This window comes from Macaca nemestrina, chromosome 20 (genome assembly GCF_043159975.1).
Source record: "Macaca nemestrina isolate mMacNem1 chromosome 20, mMacNem.hap1, whole genome shotgun sequence".
Taxonomy (NCBI): Eukaryota; Metazoa; Chordata; class Mammalia; order Primates; family Cercopithecidae; genus Macaca; species Macaca nemestrina.
The window spans coordinates 49767911-49788441 of record NC_092144.1 but is presented as its reverse complement, the minus strand read 5'-3'; the positions used below and the strand labels follow the sequence as shown (position 1 = coordinate 49788441).

The window sequence follows — 20531 nt, the reverse complement described above, 5'->3', positions numbered from 1 at the left end:
CGAAATATTCTCCATCCCTCTAGATTCTCGTTTTAGGTATGGCATCTAGGTGCTTCGTCAAGGGGCGTGTGTTTAGATCCCGAAATTAAGTCCACATCAAGGGGTACATCTGGATGTTCTCCGCAGCCACGGTACTCCCGTGCCCCGCTCCCCACCCTGCACCCACCCCTACAGCCACCACAGCCCTCCTTTCAATCCTCCCGGGCGCAGCCCAGAAAACCCAAACAAAGGACCATAGACCGTCAAAGCCAAATGGTTTATTATAGGTACATACAGTGTGCGCCCGCCACACCGCCCCACACCCCCGGGCACCAGCGGCTTCTCCAGGCGGCCATGGGGGCTGCCCACAACCCAATCCCCCCACTCCCCAGGGAGGTGCTCCAGCCAGAAGCATGCAGGGGGAGGGCTTCCCCTCACCCCTCCCCTCATGAAGTGGCATTTACAACTGGAGGGGGGAGGAGAGAGGAAGGCAGTTTTGAGCTTTGACGCCCCTCCCATTAAAAGCCTTCGCAGATGCGGGGCGGGGGAGGAGGAGATCGACGTTTTGCAAAAATAAACTAAGTCAGGAATTAACCGCATGGCTCTGAGGCGGTGGAGTGCAGGGGCTAGGGCCCCTTCACTCCCCCCTCCCAGACAGAGATCAAGGCAGCATTGGAAGTGAGGTAAAGGCGGGGAGGGGGTGTCCCCTCCCTACCCCCTAGCACCCTGGATGGTCCAGGGGACCTCACCAGCGCCCCCGTGCCCATCCCTAGGGCAGAGAGGGGGGGCAGGAATTACCGCCCCCACCACCCCAGCTTCTTGGGGCAGGATCTGCAGATGGGGCAGGGGGCTTGGCTCAACTAGGCCCCTGCCCACCCCCATCAAGCTCAGTTATTGCATAAAAATAAGGGAGCCCCAGCACCTGGGGTGGGGGTGGTGAGTGGGAAGGGGCCGAGATATGGCTATAGGGGCAGCAATCTCCCCACCACTTCTTGGGGTGCCGGAGAAGTCCCCTCCTTTCCGGTGCCCACCATGTCACGCGTCCTCAGTGTTGGAACTAGGAGCTCCCGCCCCTGCGGAAGAAAAAGTGTCTTTGTGCCCACAGTGCGGAAAAGAGGGGAGACAGATGTGTCAAGCCCTGGGGGTGGAAGTCACTTCCTGCGCCCGCTGGCCCTGCGATCTCCGCCTTCCCTCTTAGGGTTGCCCTCATCTGTGGATGAAGTAGTGGGTAGTGTCTGGCCCCAGCGGGCGATCTCTGCGTGTTCCGCCACTGAGGCTGCCACAGCCTCCAGCCAGCCGTTCATCTCCTCCTGGGGGAAGAAACAGGGCACAGAGTCCGCATTTGGAAGAGGGAAGCTGGAATAATAGGTGAATTTCAGATCAGACTACCCTCTCTGAAATTCAGTTTTCTCATCTATTAAAAAGGGATGATGATGATGATGATGATGATGATGCAGTTACAAAGCAGTATGTGCCAGGCTCTGTTCCAAACACTTTAGTGGTTTAACTCCCTTAAACTTATGCAATAGGATTATATATACTTCCTACTACAGAGATAAATGACGCAATGATAATATGGGCAGTCACTACTACAGCACTGACATTTACTAGGCCCTGTGCTAAGTATCAGTTTATCATGTATCAATTAAACATGGAGCAATTTAATTCTCACAGTAACCCTATGATAAGAAACTTTTTTTTTTTTTTTTTTTGAGACAGAATCTTGCTCTTTCCCCTAGGCTGGAGTGCAATGGCTCCATGTCAGCTCACTGCAATCTCCATCTCCCAGGTTCAAGGGATTCTTGTGCCTCAGTCTCCTGAGTATCTGGGACTACAGGCATGCGCCACCATGCCTGCTTACTTTTTGTATTTTTAGTAGAGATGGGGTTTCGCCACATTGGCCACACTGGTGTTGAACTCCTGACCTCAAATGATCTGCCCACCTCAGCCTCCCAAACCCTTCCAGCCTTCCCAGCTGGAATTGCAGGTGTGAGGCACCATACCAGGCCAAGAAACTACTTTTAATCTTCATTGTGCAGATAAGTAAGATAAGTCATGTAGTGGGTAAAGGCCTACTTCTGGCTGGGCGTGGTGGCTCATGCCTGTAATCCCAACACTTTGGGAGGCCGAGGCGGGTGGATCACCTGATGTCAAGAGTTTGAGACCAGCCTGACCAACATGGAGAAACCCTGTCTCTACTAAAAATACAAAAATTAGCCAGGCATGGTGGCACATGCCTGTGATCCCAGCTACCTAGGAGGCTGAGGCAGGAGAAACGCTTGAACCCGGGAGGCGGAGGTTGCACTGAGCTGAGATTGCGCCATTGCACTCCAGCCTGGGCAACAAGAGAGAAATTCTGTGTCATTTAAAAAAAAAAAAAAAAGGCCTACTTCTTCATTGCATCTTGTGAGGATCGAAAGAGATAACAAGTGTTAGTTATTACTCTCAACATCTCTTCAAACCACCTCCATGCTTGCCTCTCTCAGACTCCTCTTCCTCCTCTCCCACAGGCTTGTGTGGCCCAGCCATGCGCTCTCCCACTTGGGTCCCTGCCCTGGCCCTAGCCGCGGCCTGGGCTACCCACGCAGGTAGCCAAAGGAATCTTTGTTTTTTGCATGTTTTGTTTTGAAATGGAGTCTCACTCTGTCGCCCAGGCTAGAATGCAGTAGCCTGATCTCAGCTCACTGCAAGTTCTGCCTCCTGAGTTCACACCATTCTGCCTCAGCCTCCCAAGTAGCTGGGACTACAGGCGCCTGCCACCACGCCTGGCTGATTTTTTGTATTTTTACACTGTGTTAGCCAGGATGGTCTCAATCTCCTGACCTCGTGATCCACCCGCCTCGGCCTCCCAAAGTGCTGGGGTTACAGGCATGAGCCACCGCGCCCTGCCTGTTTTGTTTTTGAGATGGAGTTTCACTTTTGTTGCCCATTCTGGAGTATAATGGCGCTATCTCAGCTCACTGCAACCTCTGCCTTCCGGATTCAAGCAGTTCTACTGCCTCAGCCCCCTGAGTAGCTGGGATTACAGGCATGTGCCACCACGCCCGGCTGATTTTGCATTTTTAGCAGAGGTGGGGTTTCTCCATGTTGGTCAGGCTGGTCTCGAATTCCCAACCTCAGGTGATCCGCCCGCCTCGGCCTCCCGAAGTCCTGGGATTACAGGTGTGAAACACCGTGCCAGGCCGGGAATCTTTTTCACACATCACTGTAATCCCCCCTAGCTCTCCAGTGCCCTTACATACAAAATCCGATCTCCTCCAAATGGCCCATCATGTCCTGAGACACTTATCTCCCGGGAACCTTTCTGGGACCTTCTTCCATGAACTCTGTCCTCCAGCAGTTAACCCTTTGCAATTCTGCACTCCTGGGCCTCTGCACTTGCAGTTCCCTCTACCTAGATCCCCCACCCCCTCTTGTTTTTGAGACAGAATCTCACTCACTCTGTCGCCCAGCCTGGAGTGCAATAGCACAACCACAGCTCATGATAGCCTTGACCTCCCTGATTCAGGTGATCCTTCCACTCGGCCTCCTGAGTAGCTGGGACCACAGTCGTGTGCCACCACTCCTGGCTAATTTATTATTATTATTTGTAGAGATGGGATCTTTCTGTGTTGCCCAGGCTGGTCTTGAAGTCCTGGGTTCAAGCAATCTCCTGCCTTGGCCTCCCAAAGTGCTGGGATTACAGGCATGAGCCATGGTGCCTGACCTGAATCACTCCTTTTTTTAGATCCCCGCCGTCCCTCTGAATCACCATTTTTATTTTTATTATTTTATTTTATTTTATTTTATTTTTGAAAGCAGTCTCGAGCTGTTGTCCCTCAGGCTTGAGTGCAATGGCTCCATCTCGGCTCACTGCAACCTCCGCCTCCTGGGTTCAAACGATTCTTCTGCCTGTGCCTCCCAAGTAGCTGGGATTAAGGCACCTGCCACCATACCCAGCTAATTTTTGTATTTTTTAGTAGAGACAGGGTTTCACCATGTTGGCCAGACCGGTCTCGAACTCCTGACCTCAGGTGATTTGCCCGCCTTGGTCTCCCAAAGTGCTGGGATTGCAGGCATGAGCCACCGCGCCCAACCAAATCACCCCTTTTTAAAGCAAACTCCCTCCTATCTTTCCAGTCTCACCTGAGTGACCACGGCAAAGAGGTTGGACTTTGTCATCAGGAACTGCAGGCAGCCCTCCCTGAAGCCCTTCCTACTCCCCACTGGGTTAGGAACCTGCTTTGGGTTCTCAGTGCCTGTGGGCTTTCCCATTACAGCCCTGATAACTTTGGCCTATGAGTGTCCCTTCTCACAGCCCCATGACTCTGGGCCAGGAGCCAGCCAGCCAGGTCGTTACTGAGGTCCACACAGAGGGAGGAAAGGACCAGATCTCACCTCATCTTTTGCCTGGAGCAAAAACTCACTGCCATCCTGGGTCCTGTAGGAAGGGACACAGAACTTGAGAGATCTGGGGAAGGAGCCCAGCCCACCTGCCCACCAAGTGTCCCCCAGGGAAGTCAGGGTCCCCCTGGGAGTTGAAGCTGAGCCTTGGATCCCTCCCTCCTGCCCATTGGGGGGCTCACTGGAGCTTGAAGACATGCTTCTTTTTCTTGTAGTCACTAGCCACCTCGCTGGTGGCCTTGTGCAGGCTGAGCAGCGGCTCCCCACCGTGTGTGCTCCCGGATGCCGGGCCCTTGGAGTCCTTGTAGAAGCCCAGTTCCCCCTTACTAAGCACACAGTAAAGGCTCACCCACGACCTGGAGTGACAAGATGGGGCTCAAGGCAGAGTCACAGCACTCTGCCTGATAACTCTTCACTAACATCCTCAAGGACTGAATATGCCTGACCCTTCCTTCCTCTGGACTTTTGCACCCTAGTTGGGCCATATGCCTAAAATGCGCTTCCTTATGGCTGTTGCTGCCCCGAGGGGAGCATCTAAGTCTCTCAGTACCAAGCCGTTGCCTAGGCTGGGGTTTCCCTTCCTTATCCCCTCCCATACTGAATTTCCTGAAGGTAAGACTTCAGCTGTCTCCTCCATAAGCCTTTGCTCCACTCAATCCTCCCCAATCTTGGAGCTTTCTCAAGGAAGGTCTATTGGTCTACTGTCTGGAATAAAGAATTCCTGTTTCTCCAGCCATCCAAAGCCTCGATCCAGGAGGAATTCCTCCAAGAGCAAGATATACTAGGTGCCCTTGCTTGAAAGACCACCTACAGATTCCACTAGCAAAATCTGAATCTGTCCTGCCCACTCCATCTCTTGGGACTAGCCCTCATGCCATTACTGGCTGGTGATACCCCTTTTTGGCTCCACTTGTCCCCAGATTCTGCCTCTTAGTAGGACAAAAAGAGGGTGGACAAGCAGGAGCTGGACTCCAAGAGCAGGTACATAGTGGCTAAACCCTCATTTGGAAACCTGTAAGAGATGACTCCCCCTTCCCAACCCCTACCCTCATTAGTTTGGGCTCTGCCCCTTTTCGGACCCTCCCCCAATTTGAAACTTCAAGGGTGGACCCACCCCACTCACTGGTTGGGTGACCTCTCCAGGCTCCACGACAAACCATTGAAACCTTCTCAACCAGACGCCTCCCTCTTTGCTATTTAGCTAGTCAACTCCTGGGTTGGTTGCTAAGAGGTTAGGTTCCAATTTATTCACTTTCAGAACATTTTCCTTCTGTTCCCACCTAAGCTCCACCCATCAGCCATTAGATGCACGAACCTTACGTCCTACCCCTTCCTGTTCATTGGTTGGAATCATCCAAGTTGAGCCCCCCCCATCTGGCCCCACCTACTACCCCCACGGGTTGGCGCGCCTGACGCTAAACCACACCCTCTCCTGCTCATTGGTTGGCTTTCTTTTTTTTTTTTTTTTTTTTTGAGACGGAGTCTCACGCTGTTGCCCAGGCTGGAGTGCAGTGGCGCGATCTCGGCTCACTGCAAGCTCCGCCTCCCGGGTTCCCGCCATTCTCCTGCCTCAGCCTCCTGAGTAGCTGGGACTACAGGCGCCCGCCACCGCGCCCGGCTAATTTTTTGTATTTTTAGTAGAGACGGGGTTTCACTGTGGTCTCGATCTCCTGACCTTGTGATCCGCCCGCCTCGGCCTCCCAAAGTGCTGGGATTACAGGCTTGAGCCACCGCGCCCGGCCTGGTTGGCTTTCTTGATTTCATCCACCCCCCTCCTCTGGCCCCACCTACCACCCCCACCTGCTGGAGGGCCTGAAGTTGAACCACACCCGCTCCTCAGTCCCGCCGCTCCCCTCATTGGTCACCCAGAGCCTGAGACCCACCTTCCAAAACCCCGCCCATACGCTCACCGGTTGGACGACTTGCGGTTAGCGTCGAGCTCGCGCTTGCGCAGTAGGAAGCCCTCGTGCAGCACTGTGTGAGTGGGCGGTGGCGGAGGCGCGGGGGCGGAGCCGCCCTGGGCCGGGGCGGAGCGCGAGCGCCGGCTTCCCCCGCCCTCACCACCCTCTCTGGGCCGAGGCCGCCGTCGCGGCTTGGGCCGGTCCCGCGCCCGGGGCCGGTCCGGCCGAGGTGTCCGCTCGGGCGGCTCAAGCCCGTTGGGCAGGCGGCCTGGGGGAAGCTCCCGTGGCTGAGGCAGCGACGGCTGTGTGAAGGGAGGGGGAAAGGGGTGCTGTCCATGGAGGGGGTGTGGGGGGTCATCTGTTTGGGGGAGTCATGGGTCTGGGGTCCCATCCGTCTGCAGGGCCGTCTGTCTTGGAGGCGAGTATGGGAGGACCTCAGGGTTGGAGGCCCAATTCTTAGGGCCCCTTGGGGTCTTGGGAGTGAGTCTGTTAGGACTCACTGGTTTCGAATCCCTCTCGGTGGTGGGAAGAGGCAGCCAGATCTCTGGAGGTGGGGGTGCAAGCAGGGCGTGTCCCCACTGTCTGCAGGAGGAACCTGGGGCTTCCTTCTGTGTGTGCGTGTATGAGGCTATGAAGAAATTTGGGACCCCACTGGGCTGAAGAAATACGGAGTCCAGGACAGATGTGGGAAGAGTCTGTGTGTGTGTCTGTGGAGGGGGAGTAGGGGTCTCTTAGGTAGGTGCCCCGTCTTTCTAAGGGGGACATTTTCAGATTCTGGGGACCCTGAGAGGCCATGCTGTCTCTGCAGGTTCCAGGTAGGGAATGGGTCCTGCCAGGGCTAGGCACTGACTGTTTCTGAGATCCTGCCCCCTTCTCTGAAAAAGGGGTCCTTGTATCCCCACCCATCCGAGGCTCAACTTACCCCAGCAGGCAGCCCTGGGCCTGCCTCTTTCTCCTGCAGCTGTTCCACAATGTCAGCCAGAGTGGCCTTCCTGGGGGATGGGGGACAGAAAGACTCAATGAAACCAGGGTTCCTTCTCCCAGGGACCTGCCTGGCTGGGCAGAGGAGCCTTCACTTCTCAGCTGGAAGTGCCAGGCCCCTGCCCACTTCTGCAGCTGTTTCAGATGCTCGCCTTAGGTACCACAGGTGTTTGAGACATGTCTGCTGAATGGAGGACCAAACCTCTGGCCCCTTTGAAAAAAAAATTTTTTTTTGAGACGGAGTCTTGCTCTGTTGCCCAGGCTGGAGTACAGTGGTGCATGATCTCGACTCACTGCAACCTCTGCCTCCTGTGTTGAAGCAATGCCCCTGCCTCAGCCTCCCAAATAGCTGGGATGACAGGTGTGTACCACCATGCCAGCTAATTTTTGCATTTTTAGTAGAGACAGGGTTTTGCTATGTTGGCCAGGTTGGTCTCGAACTTCTGACCTTAAGTGACCTGCCCGCCTCAGCCTCCCAAAGTGCTGAGATTACAGGCATGAGCCACCGCACCCAGATACCCCTTTGAATTTTAAGCAGCACAAAGAATAACTTGTAAACGTTGCCTTTCTCCACCCACCCCTGACTCGCCAGTCCCCCGATCACCCCCATTCCAGCCCAGATAATTCTGGGTCATCATTGATGACAAGCCTGTTTTCCCCAGTGGACTGACTGTGAGTCTCTAAAGTCAGGGATGGGACTGGTTCAGTCGCCGCTGGACTCAGCACATGTCAGGCAGAGTGGGCACTCAGCAAATGTTCATGAAATGTGAAATTTAAAAAGAGTCAAGAAGTCATTGTCTCCTGACCAAAGGCCTCTTTCTGGAGACACACACAGATGATTGGATGGATCTGCAAAACACACAGTGGCCAACTCTGGATTCTGAAAGTCCTGGTTTGTTTAAGCTGAGTGACTTGCCCTCTTTGCGCCTCAGTTGCCCTAGCCGTACAATGGAGAAGACAACAGCCCCCACTTCATAAGGCTGCTCATAGAACTGTGATAAAGGGTCTTCTCTCCAAGGAGGTGAGGGTTCCACCATCAGCCCAGTGGACAAACTGAGGCACAGAGAGGACAAAATCTCTGCCTCGGGGCACCTGGGAGACTTGATGCAGGAGTCACAACCCAGGGGCTGAGAACCGGAGTCTGGAGAAAGGCTTCCCTTCCTGTGTAATAATGCGCATATCGATTCTTTTGCAGCCTCAGTTTACACCTCTGCAAAATGGGTACCGTGACGATATCTCCTTCCTTGGGAAGTTCGGAGCCCTGAAGCCCCGTCACTGGGCCTGTGCTGTTCCAGGAGCTCTCAGCTTTCCCCTCCCCTCACTTCCTGGTCATGCAGTGGTCGCCTTACCCCTTGACCAGGTCTCCTCTGATGGGCATCTCCTGTTCGCTGGACTCCTGCCGCTCCAAGCGCCGCTCACGCCGCTCGCGCCGCCGCTCCATCTGCTCGTAGCGGCCCAGGGTAAGGCTGTGTGCCGCCTCGTGCTCCGCTGACTCCTGCCGTTCTGGCCGCCGCCGCCGCGCAGCCTCCTCTGATTGATCGACTGACTCTTGCCGCTCGGGCCGTCGCCTCCTGGGAAGCTCCTCCGCGCGATCCGCTGACTCCTGGCGCTCCGGCCGTGGCCGGACCTGCTCCGCCGCCACGGGGGCCGCGGGGGCCGCGAGGGTCTCCGCCGCATCCTCTGGTGAGGCCGGCAGGGCCGCGTGCTCCACCCTCCCCGGGATCTCTGGCAGCCGGTCAATGCGCGGCTGAAGGCGCTCGGGCTTGAGCTCCTGGCGCACATACCCCACCCGAGTCCGCACCTCGGCCGAGAGCGTGTCCGAGGCCCGGCGGGCCAGGGGCTCCAAGCCCCTTTCATAGCCCCCTGGCCGCAGCAGGGGCGCCGCCTTGGCCGCCAGTTCCGTGGGGTCCCCAAAGAACTTGCGCCCCAGCAGTGGGGTGGGCGGCTGCTTGCTCTGTTCCGCCTTGATTTTCTCGATCTGGGGATGGAGGGACCAGGGTTAGGTTGGAGGCGTCGGGCCGGGGTGGGGTAAGGGGGAGGTCCAGGGAGGCGGCCTGGGTTTTCTGCCTCACCACTCAATTGATCAGTTCCTTGAAAAAGCAAGGTGTCCAGGCCTGTGCGATGCTTTGCTCTCTGTCAAGAACTTAAAGCCTTATTCTCACCGGCAAACACCTATTTCTCTTTTAAGAATTGGCTAAATCACTTTTTTTAAAAATTGGGTAAATCAATTTCTCTGCGTGCCTGACTCCCATTTCTCCTTCCTTAATGTCCCCCCACACAGGACTTTAAGACTTTATTTTTTTGAGACGAAGTCACGCTCTGTCGCCCAGGCTGGAGTGCAGTGGCACGATCTGGGCTTACTGCAAGCTCCGCCTCCCAGGTTCACGCCATTCTCCTGCCTCAGCTTCCCGAGTAGCTGGGACTACAGGCGCCTGCCACCACGCCCGGCTAATTTTTTTTGTATTTTTAGTAGAGACAGGGTTTCACCGTGTTAGCCAGGAAGGTCTAGATCTCCTGACCTTGTGATCTGCCCTCTTCAGCCTCCCAAAGTGCTGGGATTACAGGCGTGAGCCACCGAGCCCGGCCTTTTTTTTTTTTTTCCAGAGTCTTGCTCTGTCATCCAGGCTGGAGTGCAAGGGGCAGGATCGTAGCTCACTGCAGCCTCAACCTCCAGTGCTCAAGTGAGCCTTGAGTCTTAGCCACCCCTCTTAGTAGCTTGGACTATATGCACGTGCCATCATGCCTGGCTGTTTTTTCTTTTTCCTTTTCTTTTCTTTTTTTTTTTTTTTTTGAGACAGAGTCTCGCTGTGTCGCCCAGGCTGGAGTGCAGTGGCCGGATCTCAGCTCACTGCAAGCTCCGGCTCCCGGGTTCACGCCATTCTCTGGCCTCAGCCTCCCCAGTACCCGGGACTACAAGTGCCCACCACCTCGCCTGGCTAGTTTTTTGTATTTTTTAGTAGAGACGGGGTTTCACCAGGTTAGCCAGGATGGTCTCCATCTCCTGACCTCGTGATCCACCCGTCTCGGCCTCCCAAAGTGCTGGGATTACAGGCTTGAGCCACCGCGCCCGGCCCCTTTTCTTTTTTCTTTGTTTGCTTTTGGTTTTGGTAGAGACGCATTCTCAGTATGTTGCCAAGGCTGGTCTTGAACTCCTGGGTTCAAGTGATCCTCCTGCCTAGGCCTTCCAAAGAGAGTACAGGTGTGAGCCACCCCACTCAGTCTTTAAGCATTTTTTTTTTTTTTTTTTTTTGAGATGGAGTCTTGTTCTGTTGCCCAGGCTGGAGTGCAGTGGCATGATCTAGGCTCACTGCAACCTCTGCCTCCCAGGTTCAAGTGATTTTCCTGCCTCAGCCTCCCGAGTAGCTGGGATTACAGGTGTGCACCACCTTGCCCAGCTAATTTTTGTATTTTTAGTAGAGATGGGGTTTCAACATGTTGGCCAGGCTGGTCTCAAACTCATGGCCTCAAGTGACCCACCCATCTTGGTCTCCCAAAGTGCTGGGATTACAGGCATGAGCCACCACACCTGGCCTAATCCTTTTTATTACTACAGTCTCTTCACCTAATTATTCAAGTCTCAGAACAGAATTCTCCAGGCCAGTTCCCCCTCCCTCTCCCCATCCCAGGCACCATCCCTCTGCTTGTTCTTCCCCTATCACATCCCTGACATTCTGGGCTGTCACTGGTGACAGGTCTGTCCCTCTGCTCCACTGGGAGCCTAGGAAGGGTCTTGGCACTCACACAACACAGGACTAAGCACCATGTCCGGGTGTGTCTGTCTCATACACAGCCGTGGGTGTGGGGGTCTTGGTGGGGATGGGGTTAATGGGGCAGGATCTGGGGAGCTGACCGTGGTCAGGCGCCGCAGAGAGCTGAACCTCTCTTCCCAGGCTGCAGCCGCTTTGCGGAAGGCCTCGTGTCGCCGGATAAGCTGCTCCACCTCATCCACGCTGCTGCCCAGCTCCCGGCTCTGCAGGAGCGGCTCCTGGGCTGTCAGCCAGGCATCAGCCACCACCGCCTCCTGGGCAAACTGGTGCACCTCCAGCACTGAGGAGGGGCATGCAGGGTAAGGATTCTAGAGCATCTGGAGCCCTTCCTGGGGCAATGGCTGTTTCCCCTGGCCTTCCACACCCCTGCAGCTTTCCATACCCCAGCCCTGACCATCCTGGGCTCTGCAGGAATGACAGAAGCTGGGGCTATTTCAGTGGGCATCATTCTTCCTTTCTGACTCCCATTCCTCCTTCCTTAATGTCCCCCCACCCAGGACTTTAAGACTTTTTTTGGGGGGTGGGTATTCAATGGCAAGGCAGCCCCCTTGTCCACCCTTCCAGGCTCTTATGTTTGCTTCTGGAGACCCATGGGTAGGGTGCAAAGCATGCTCCTGTCACCCTCTGGGCCTTGGCTGGACAGGCCGGAGCATGTCCCTGTGCCCTTGAGCCACGTATGCCTGGGCCCCCACTCACTCTGCTGCAGCCACTCCCAATGGCGGTCCCACTTTTCCGACACCTCCTCCTTCCTGGTTCCCAGCTTGTCCAGCTGTGCCTGGATCTGGGAGTGGCAGGTGGGTGGGAGGGAAGTCAGGGTGTGGAATGGCTTCCACCCCAATGTGCCCAGGTGGCAGAGGGGGACCCCCTCCCTGCTCCCCACCTCATCAGCCATGGCACTTTTGTTGAGCAGCAGAGATCGCCCCAGCTCCTGGCAGGCAGTCAGCTCAGGCACCCGCGCCTCCAGCTCAGTCTTCAGGCCCTGGTGGTAGTTCATGAGCACCTCCACTGATGACACGTCCCTGCAGTGGGTGGCAGGCAGGGATCTGAGCCACGGGCAGCCTCCTCAGCCTGCCCCATACATGTGGCTCCTGGTGACCCCGAATCCTTGAGGCTGACATCCCACACCACCTCGAGACACCTACTTTCTTTTCTTTTTTTTTTTTTTTGAGATGGAGTCTCACTCTATGGCCCAGGCTGGAGTGCAGTAGGGCGATCTCGGCTCACTGCAAACTCCACCTCCCGAGTTCAGGTGATTCTCCTGCCTTAGCCTCCTGAGTAGCTGGGATTACAGGCACCCACCATCATGCTCAGCTAATTTTTGTATTTTTAGTACAGATGGGGTTTCACCATGTTGGCCAGGCTGGTCTTGAACTTCTGACCTCAGGTGATCTGCCCGTCTCAGCCTCCCAAAGTGCTGGGATTACAGGCATGAGCCACTGCACCAGGCTGAGACATCGACTTTCGATGACCAAGTTCTGAGGGCCCGTGGTTCACTAATTCAATGATTCAAACTTTCTAAGTTTCTAAAATTTCACACTTCGGTGATTCTAACCTTCTAGGATTCCAAGATCCAAACTTCCTTTTTTTTTTTTTTTTTTTTTTTAATAGGGTCTTGCTCTGTTTGCCCAGGCTGGAGTGCAGTGGCAAGATCACAGCTTACTGCAGCCTCAACCTCCTGGGCTCATGCAATCCTCCTGCCTCAGCCTCCTGAGTAACTGGGACCACAGGTGCACACCATCACACCCAGCTAATTTTTTTATTTTCCGTAGAGACAGGGTCTTGCTATGTTGCCCAGGCTGGTCTCAAACCCCTGGGCTCTAGCAATTCACCTGCCTCAGCCTCCCAAAGTTTGAGGCTATGGGCATAAGCCACCACACCCAGCCAAGATCCAAATTTTCTAACTTTTCCTAGCTATGCTTCTGAAGGTTCCACTAGCCAATGATTTTAACCTTGCAAGTCTGTGCTCTCCAAGGCAGTAGCCACTAGACATGTGAGCACTTGAAATGTGGCCAGTCTGAATTTTGATATGAAGTGTAAAATGCACACCAGATTTTGTGGAGTTAGCATAGTAAAGAACGTAAAATGTCTCATTAATAGTTTTTTGTTGTCGTGCAGTGGCACGATCCCCGCTCACTGCAACCTCCCCCTTCTGGGTTCAAGTGATTCCCCTGCCTCAGCCTCCTGAGTAGCTGGGATTACAGGCGCCCGCCACCACGCCTGGCTAATCTTTTTGTATTTTTAGTAGAAATGGGGTTTCAACATGTTTGTCGGGCTGGTCTCGAACTCCTGACCTCAGGCGATCCGCCCGCCTTGGCCTCCCAAAGTGCTGGGATTACAGCCGCACCTTTTTTTTTTTTTTTTGAGATGGAGATTTGCTCTTCTTGCCCAGGCTGGAGTGCAATGGCATGATCTTGGCTCACTGCAGCCTCCACCTCCCAGATTCAAGCAATTCTCCTGCCTCAGCCTCCCAAGTAGCTGGGATTACAGGCACCCACCACCAAGCCTGGCTAATTTTTTGTTCTGTATTTTTAGTAGAGATGGGTTTTCGCCACGTTGGCCAGGCTGGTCTTGAACTTCTGGCCTCAGGTGATCCGCCTGCCTTAGGCTCCCAATCTCTGCACAGATTACAGGCATGAGCCACTGCGCCTGGTCTCATTAATAGTTTTGTTTGTTTTTGTTGTTGTTTTTGAGACGGAGTCTCATTCTGTCACCCAGGCTGGACTGCAGTGGTACAATCTCCACTCCGCTGAGATTGGGAGGCTGAGGCGGGCAGATCACCTGAGGCCAGAAGTTTGAGACCGCCTGGCCTCATTAATAGTTTTAATATTGACTACCTGTTGAAGTGATAATACTTTGGGTATGTCAGGTTAAATAAAAATGTATTACTAAAATTAATTTTCATTTGCTTTGCTTTGTTAATATGGCCACAGAAGATTTTAAAGTATATATGTGGCTCACATTTGTGGCTCATGTTTTTTTTTTTTTTTGAGAGGGAGTCTGGCTCTGTTGCCCAGGCTGGACTGCAGTGGCCGGATCTCAGCTCACTGCAAGCCCCGCCTCCCGGGTTCACGCCATTCTCCTGCCTCAGCCTCCCGAGTAGCTGGGAGTACAGGCGCCCGCCACCTCGCCCGGCTAATTTTTTTTGTATTTTAGTAGAGACAGGGTTTCACCGTGTTAGCCAGGATGGTCTCGATCTCCTGACCTCGTGATCCGCCCGCCTCGGCCTCCCAAAGTGCTGGGATTACAGGCTTGAGCCACCGCGCCCGGCCGGCTCATGTTATATAACTGTTGGACAGCACCATTCTAAGCCATCTTATGTCCAAAACAAATTCCAAGTTTCTGAAGATTCCATCAGTTGGCAATCATGGCTTCATGCTATGGTTTGAATCTACCACTTGGGCTCAAGAGATCCTCCTGGCTTAGCCTCCAGAGTAGCTGGGACTACAGGCATGCACCACAATGCCCAACTAATTAAAAAAAAAATTTTTTTTTTTTTTTTTTTTTTTTGAGACGGAGTCTCGCTGTGTCTCCCAGGCTGGAGTGCAGTGGCGTGATCTCGGCTCACTGCAAGCTCCGCCTCCCGGGTTCACGCCATTCTCCCGCCTCAGCCTCCCAAGTAGCTGAGACTACAGGCGCTCGCCACCTCGCCCGGCTAGTTTTTTGTATTTTTCGTAGAGACGGGGTTTCACCATGTTAGCCAGGATAGTCTTGATCTCCTGACCTCGTGATCCACCCGCCTCGGCCTCCCAAAGTGCTGGGATTACAGGCTTGAGCCACCGCGCCCGGCAATTTTTTTTTTTTTTTAAGAATCACCATGATTGACTAATTTTTTTCTTTTTTGTAGAGATGGGATCTCACTATGTTGCGTAGGGTGGTCTCAAACTCCTGGGCTCAAGTGATCCTCTTGCCTTGGCCTCCCAGTGTTGGGATTATAGGCGTGAGCCACCTCTTCTGGCTACATTGGCCAAATGTTGATGGTTGTTCAAGCCACGTGTTCACGATACACATGTGGGTTACCTTTACTTCCCTGTATATTTAAATTTTTTTTTTTTTTGAGATGGCATTTCACTCTTATTGCCCAGGCTGGAGTGCAAAGGCACAATCTTGGCTCACTGCAACCTCTGCCTCCCGGGTTCAAGCAATTCTCCTGCCTCAGCCTCCCGAGTAGCTGGGATTATAGGCGTGCACCACCACACCCGGCTAAGTTTGTATTTTTAGTAGAGACAAAGTTTCTCTATGTTGGTCAGGCTGGTCTCGAACTCCCAACCTCAAGTGATCCGCCCACCTCAGCCTCCCAAAATGTTGGGATTACACGTGTGAGCCACCAAGCCCAGCTTTTTTTTTTTTTTTTTTTACATGGAGTCTCGCTCTGTTGCCCAGGCTGAAGTAATGCAGCGGTGCGATCTCAGCTCACTGCAACCTCCACCTTCCAGGTTCAAGCAATTCTCCTGCCTCAGCCTCCCCAGTAGCTGGGATTACAGGCATCTGCCACAACGCCCAGCTAATTTTTGTATTTTTAGTAGAGACGGGGTTTCGCCACATTGGCCAGGCTGATCTCAAAGTCCTGGCCTCAAGTGATTCACCCACATTGGCCTCCCAAAGTGCTGGGAAGACAGGCATGAGCCACCACACCTGGCCTATTTTTCTCAAATGTACACATCACATCACTCCACTGTGCTCTAAACTCTTGCATGGCTCCCACCTTCCTCATAGAGAAGGTATGCTCGTCACCATGTGTGGTTTCCAGGGTCCCAGTGCCCCTCTGACTTCCTCTCACCCTGCATTCCCTCACTTCCTCCCTCCATCTGGCCACAATGATCTCTAGTTCTTCCTCACACATGCCTAACTACAGCCCACCTCTGGGCCCTTGCACTTGTGGGTCCGTCCACCTAGAAAACTCTTCCCCCAAAACTTTACCTGACTCACCCATCACTTCATTCAGGTCTCCAGTCAAACGCATATCCTCAGAGAGACTTTGCCAGCTATCATTCCCTTCCTATGTATATATACCCACACTATATTTCTTTCTTTTTTTTTTTTAGATGGAGTTTTGCTCTTGTTACCCAGGCTGGAGTGCAGTGGCAAGATCTTGGTTCACCGCAACCTCCGCCTCCTGGGTTCAAGCGATTCTCCTGCTTCAGCCTCCCAAGTAGCTGGAATTACAGGCGTCCGCCACCATGCCTGGCTAATTTTTGTATTTTTAGTAGAGATTGGGTTTTGCCATGCTGGCTAGTCTGGTCTCAAACTCCTGAGCTCAGGTGATCTACCTGCCTCAGTCTCCCACAGTGCTGGGATTACAGGCATGAGCCATCATGCCCCGCCCCCATACTATATTTCAGAAAGTAATAAGTGCTATGAGAATGCAATCTGTCTCAGGGCAAGGGCTTGGCCTTGCTCACCACGTGGCACACCATATGCATTTAATACATATTTGCTGAGTAAATGAATGCAGGCTCCAGGCCCTGCATTCCCAGAAGCAATGCCAGCTATCCCTGATTCCCCAGGTCCTTTTCTTCCTGGCCACACCATGTGACTAAATTTCCAGCCTAGGTCAGGCACGGTGGCTTACACCTGTAATCCCAGCACTTTGGGAGGCTGAGGGGGGTGGATCACTTGAGGCCAGGAGTTTGAGACCAGAGTGGCCAACACGGTGAAACCCCATCTCTACTAAAAATACAAAATTAGCCAGACATGGTGGTGGGCACCTGTAGTCCCAGCTACTTGGGAGGCTGAGGCAGGAGAATCGCTTGAACCTGGCAGATGGAGGTTGCAGTGAGCTGATACTGTGCCACTGCACTCCAGCCTGGTCGACAGAGCAAGACTACGTCTCAAAAGAAAAAAAATTTGCAGCCTCCCTGGCAGACAGGTTAGGCCACTAGACTGGCAGTGTGTGAGTGCTGGCTTTATCCCTAAAACCTTCTGTGTAATCCTCCTTCTGTCTTTTCCCATTTGCAGCGTGATGCAGAAGGTCCAGCATGTGACTCCCAGGATGGTGTGATGGAAGGACCCTGCTCCCAATCACCATGGGACAGGATTCTGCCGGACACTCACATCCAGCCACTATGTGAGCAATAAGTCAATGCCTACTAATGAAGCCACTGCGATGCTGGAATTGTTACAATTCTTCACCCACCCTCACAAATACAGTCCCACACCTCCCTTGCCCATCCTGTCTTTAGCCTGTTTCATGCTGTGACATCCCATGGAGAGGGTAATTATGGGCAACTGGGAAGGACAGAGGACAGAAGGATGCCCCATGACCTAAGTCCCCAATGACAGGCCTAAAAATGGGGTCTGAATACACACGAAGCACCTAGAACAGTGCCTGGCACACAGAGGTGCCACACAGATAGTGGCTGTTGTCATTCGGTTGGGAAGGGGGCTGTCAGTGGGCTGGGGTTGGCTGGGGGAGGCCGCCAGGGGCAGGCAGGAAGCCCGAGGAGGGATGAGGGGCACCTGGGCTTGTCGGCTGCCCCAATCTGGCTGGCGATGCCATCCATCCAGGAAAGCAGGTCGCGGACTTGGCTGTGGAAGCGCAGGGCGTCGGCCGTGGAGCTGACGTGCAGGCGGGCATCTTCGCAGGCTGACAGCAGCTCTTTCCAACCCTGCAGCACCTCCTGTTCCCGGCTAGCGATGGCCTCGGCATGTTCACCCGCATACACCGTCCGCAGCTGGGCCGCCCCCTCCTGCAGCTGCCGTACCTGAGGGGCATGCCAGGTCGGGCGCCAGCCCTCCATGGGGCCCAGGCTGTGCCCTCCCTCCCGCCATCTGCTCCAGCACGGAACCCCAAGATATAAGGAGCCTCACACTGTGATCCCACAGCCAGGCTCCTGTCATATCTGCTGCCTGATTTCTCTTTGACTTACCCGCGTTCTGACTTCTTTTGGTTCTACTACCACGTCTCTTTCAGCCCACTGCCTGATTTCTTTTGGTCTGAGAGCTCTATTTCTATTGGGTCTGTCACCTATGTTGTCAGGCAGGCCCACCTCTACCTTGGGTCTGTCAGGAAACCCCCTTCCACTTTGATGTCTTTTAGATGTGCTAATTTTTTTTTAACTTGGTTTATTTCAAACCCACTCCTTCGTAGTAGCCCAGTTTCCTACACAATGTCTGTTCAATTGCTGTTAGTCCCCTACCCAATTTCCATTCATTCTGCTGTATGAGTTCTGCTCACTCTATCTTTCGGGTTTTGGGTTTTTTGTTTGTTTGTTTGTTTCGAGACAGGGTCTTGCTCTGTTGTGCAGGCTGCAGTGCAGTGGCACAAACACAATTCACTGCAACCTTGACACCCTGGGCTCAAGTGATCCTCCTGCCTCAGCCTACTAATAGCTGGAACTACAGGTGCATGCCACTGCACCAGGATACACACATATATGTTGTAATGGAGATGGAGTCTCACTATGTTGCCCAGGCTCATCTTGAACTCCTGGGCTCAAGCAGTCCTCCCACCTCGGCCTCCCAAAGTGCTGAGATTACAGGCATGAGCCACTGCGCTCAGCCTGTTGCTCACTCTGTTGGTTAAATCTCCTGATTTCTTTTGGTGTGACCTCCCCATCTCTAACAGATCCACCACTTATTGCTGTCAATCTCTCAGCCTGATTTCTAAGTCACTTATAGGATCTATAAAAATAATTGGGCTGGGCATGGTGGCTCATGCCTGTAACCCCAGCACTTTGGGAGGCCAAGGCGGGCAAATCACTTGAGGTCAGGAGTTCAAGACCAGCCTGGCCAACATGGTGAAACCGCATCTCTACTAAAAATACAAAAATCAGTTGGGTGTGGTGGCTCGCACCTGTACTCCCAGCTACTCAGGAGGCTGAAGTGGGAGAATCACTTGAACCCGGGAGGCAGAGGTTGCAGTGAGTCGAGATTACACCACTGCACTCCAGCCTGGGTGACAAAGTGAGACTCCACCTCATAATAATAATAATAGTAATTGCCAGCTGGGTGCAGTAGCTCATGCCTATAATCCTAGCACTTAGGGAGGCCAAGACGGATGGATCACCTGAGGTCAGGATTTTGAGGCCAGCCTGGCCAACATGGTGAAATCCCATCTCTACTAAAAATACAAAACTTAGCTGGGCATGGTGGCGTGTACGTGTAATCCTAGCTATTTGGAAAGCTGAGGCAGGGAAATCGCTTGAGCCTGGGAGGCAGAGGTTGCAGTGAGCTGAGATCAAGCCACTGCACTCCAGCCTGGGTGACAGAGTGAGACCTTGTCTCGAAACAAAACAAAACAAAACAAAACAAATTGCCCAACTTCTACCTTCCATTAGACCTGCAACCCGATTTCTTTCAGTCCTGCTCCCTGAGTTGTACTGGGCCTGCAGCTTCATTTCCATCTGACTGCTCAGATCCACCTCCGAATTCTGGCCATACCCTCTGCCTAATTTCTAATCTCTGTTGCCTTTTTCATTAAATTCACCTCTATCAAATTACTTTCAGAAAAGTCATATGATTTCTATCACAGACCCGTTATCTAATTTCTTTTCTTTTCTTTTCTTTTTTTTTTTGAGGTGAAGTCTCACTCTGTCGCCCAGGCTGTAGGGCAATGGCGTGATCTTGGCTCACTGCAAGCTCCCCCTCCCGGGTTCACACCATTCTCCTGCCTCAGCCTCCCAAGTAGCTGGGACTACAGGAGCCCGCCACCATGCCCGGTTAATTTTTTTTTTTTTGTATTTTTAGTAGCGATAGGGTTTCACTGTGTTAGCCTGGCTGGTCTCAATCCCCTGACCTTGTGATCCACCCTCCTCCGCCTCCCAAAGTGCTGGGATTACAGGCGTGAGCCACCATGCCCGGCCTTTTTTTTTTTTGAGAAGGAGTCTCGTTCTGTCATCCAGGCTAGAGTGCAGTGGCGCGATCTCGGCTCACTGCAACCTCCGCCTCCCAGGTTCAAGCGATTTTCCTGCCTCAGCCTCCTGTGTATCTGATATTACAGGTGCCTGCCACCACGCCTACTAATTTTTGTATTTTTAGTACAGAAGGGGTTTCATCATGTTGGTCAGACTGGTCTTGAACTCCTGACCTCATGATCTGCCCGCCTCAGCCTCCCAAAATGTTGGGATTATAGGCATGAGTCACTGCGCCTGGTCTTGTCTGTTGTCTAATTTCTATCTACACCATAGCCAAATTCCTCTTAGCATTCTCAAAATTCCCTTTAGACCCTCGATCTGGATTTAGGTAAAATTCACAGTTTTAGGAGAACCACTGCCCAATCTCTGTTGGAAGCTTTTTTCTTTTTTTTTTTTTTGAGATGGAGTATCACTCTTGTCACCTAGGCTGGATTGCAATGGCGAGATCTCGGCTCACTGCAACCTCCGCCTCCTGGGTTCAAGCGATTCTCCTGCCTCAGCCTCCCAAGTAGCTGGGATTACTGGTGCCCACCACCAGACCTGGCTAATTTTCGTATTTTTAGTAGAGATGGGGTTTCACCATGTTGGCCAGGCTGGTCTTAAACTCCTGACCTCAGATGATCCACCAGTGTTGGCCTCCCAAAGGGCTGGGATTACAGCGTCAGCCA

The 20531-nt window shown here is 53.3% G+C and overlaps 1 protein-coding gene and 1 long non-coding RNA gene across 6 annotated transcripts in view; one reads left to right on the top strand and one right to left on the bottom strand.

The window, feature by feature from the left end:
- Positions 1-237: 237 nt before the first annotated feature.
- Positions 238-20531, bottom strand: part of LOC105495626 (spectrin beta, non-erythrocytic 4) — a 117054-nt gene continuing 96760 nt past the window's right edge. For 3 of the 5 annotated variants that reach the window (XM_071086863.1, XM_071086864.1, XM_071086865.1), the window contains 10 exons: positions 17468-17712; positions 11892-12030; positions 11708-11792; positions 11095-11291; positions 8594-9222; positions 7186-7255; positions 6273-6565; positions 4545-4718; positions 4357-4399; positions 238-1289 (listed from right to left, as the gene is read on the bottom strand). In XM_071086863.1, the coding sequence (XP_070942964.1) occupies positions 1131-1289; positions 4357-4399; positions 4545-4718; positions 6273-6565; positions 7186-7255; positions 8594-9222; positions 11095-11291; positions 11708-11792; positions 11892-12030; positions 17468-17712 (2034 nt within the window). In that variant the 3' untranslated portion in view covers positions 238-1130. Of the gene's footprint in view, positions 1290-4356; positions 4400-4544; positions 4719-6245; positions 6566-7185; positions 7256-8593; positions 9223-11094; positions 11292-11707; positions 11793-11891; positions 12031-17467; positions 17713-20531 lie in introns of those variants that run through there. The other 2 variants (XM_071086866.1, XM_071086867.1) reach the window with 2 other exon arrangements.
- LOC139360275 (uncharacterized) lies at positions 8797-17105 on the top strand. Its single transcript, XR_011617566.1, has 3 exons — positions 8797-8927; positions 11135-11310; positions 16967-17105. It is a non-coding gene; the product is annotated as an uncharacterized lncRNA (long non-coding RNA).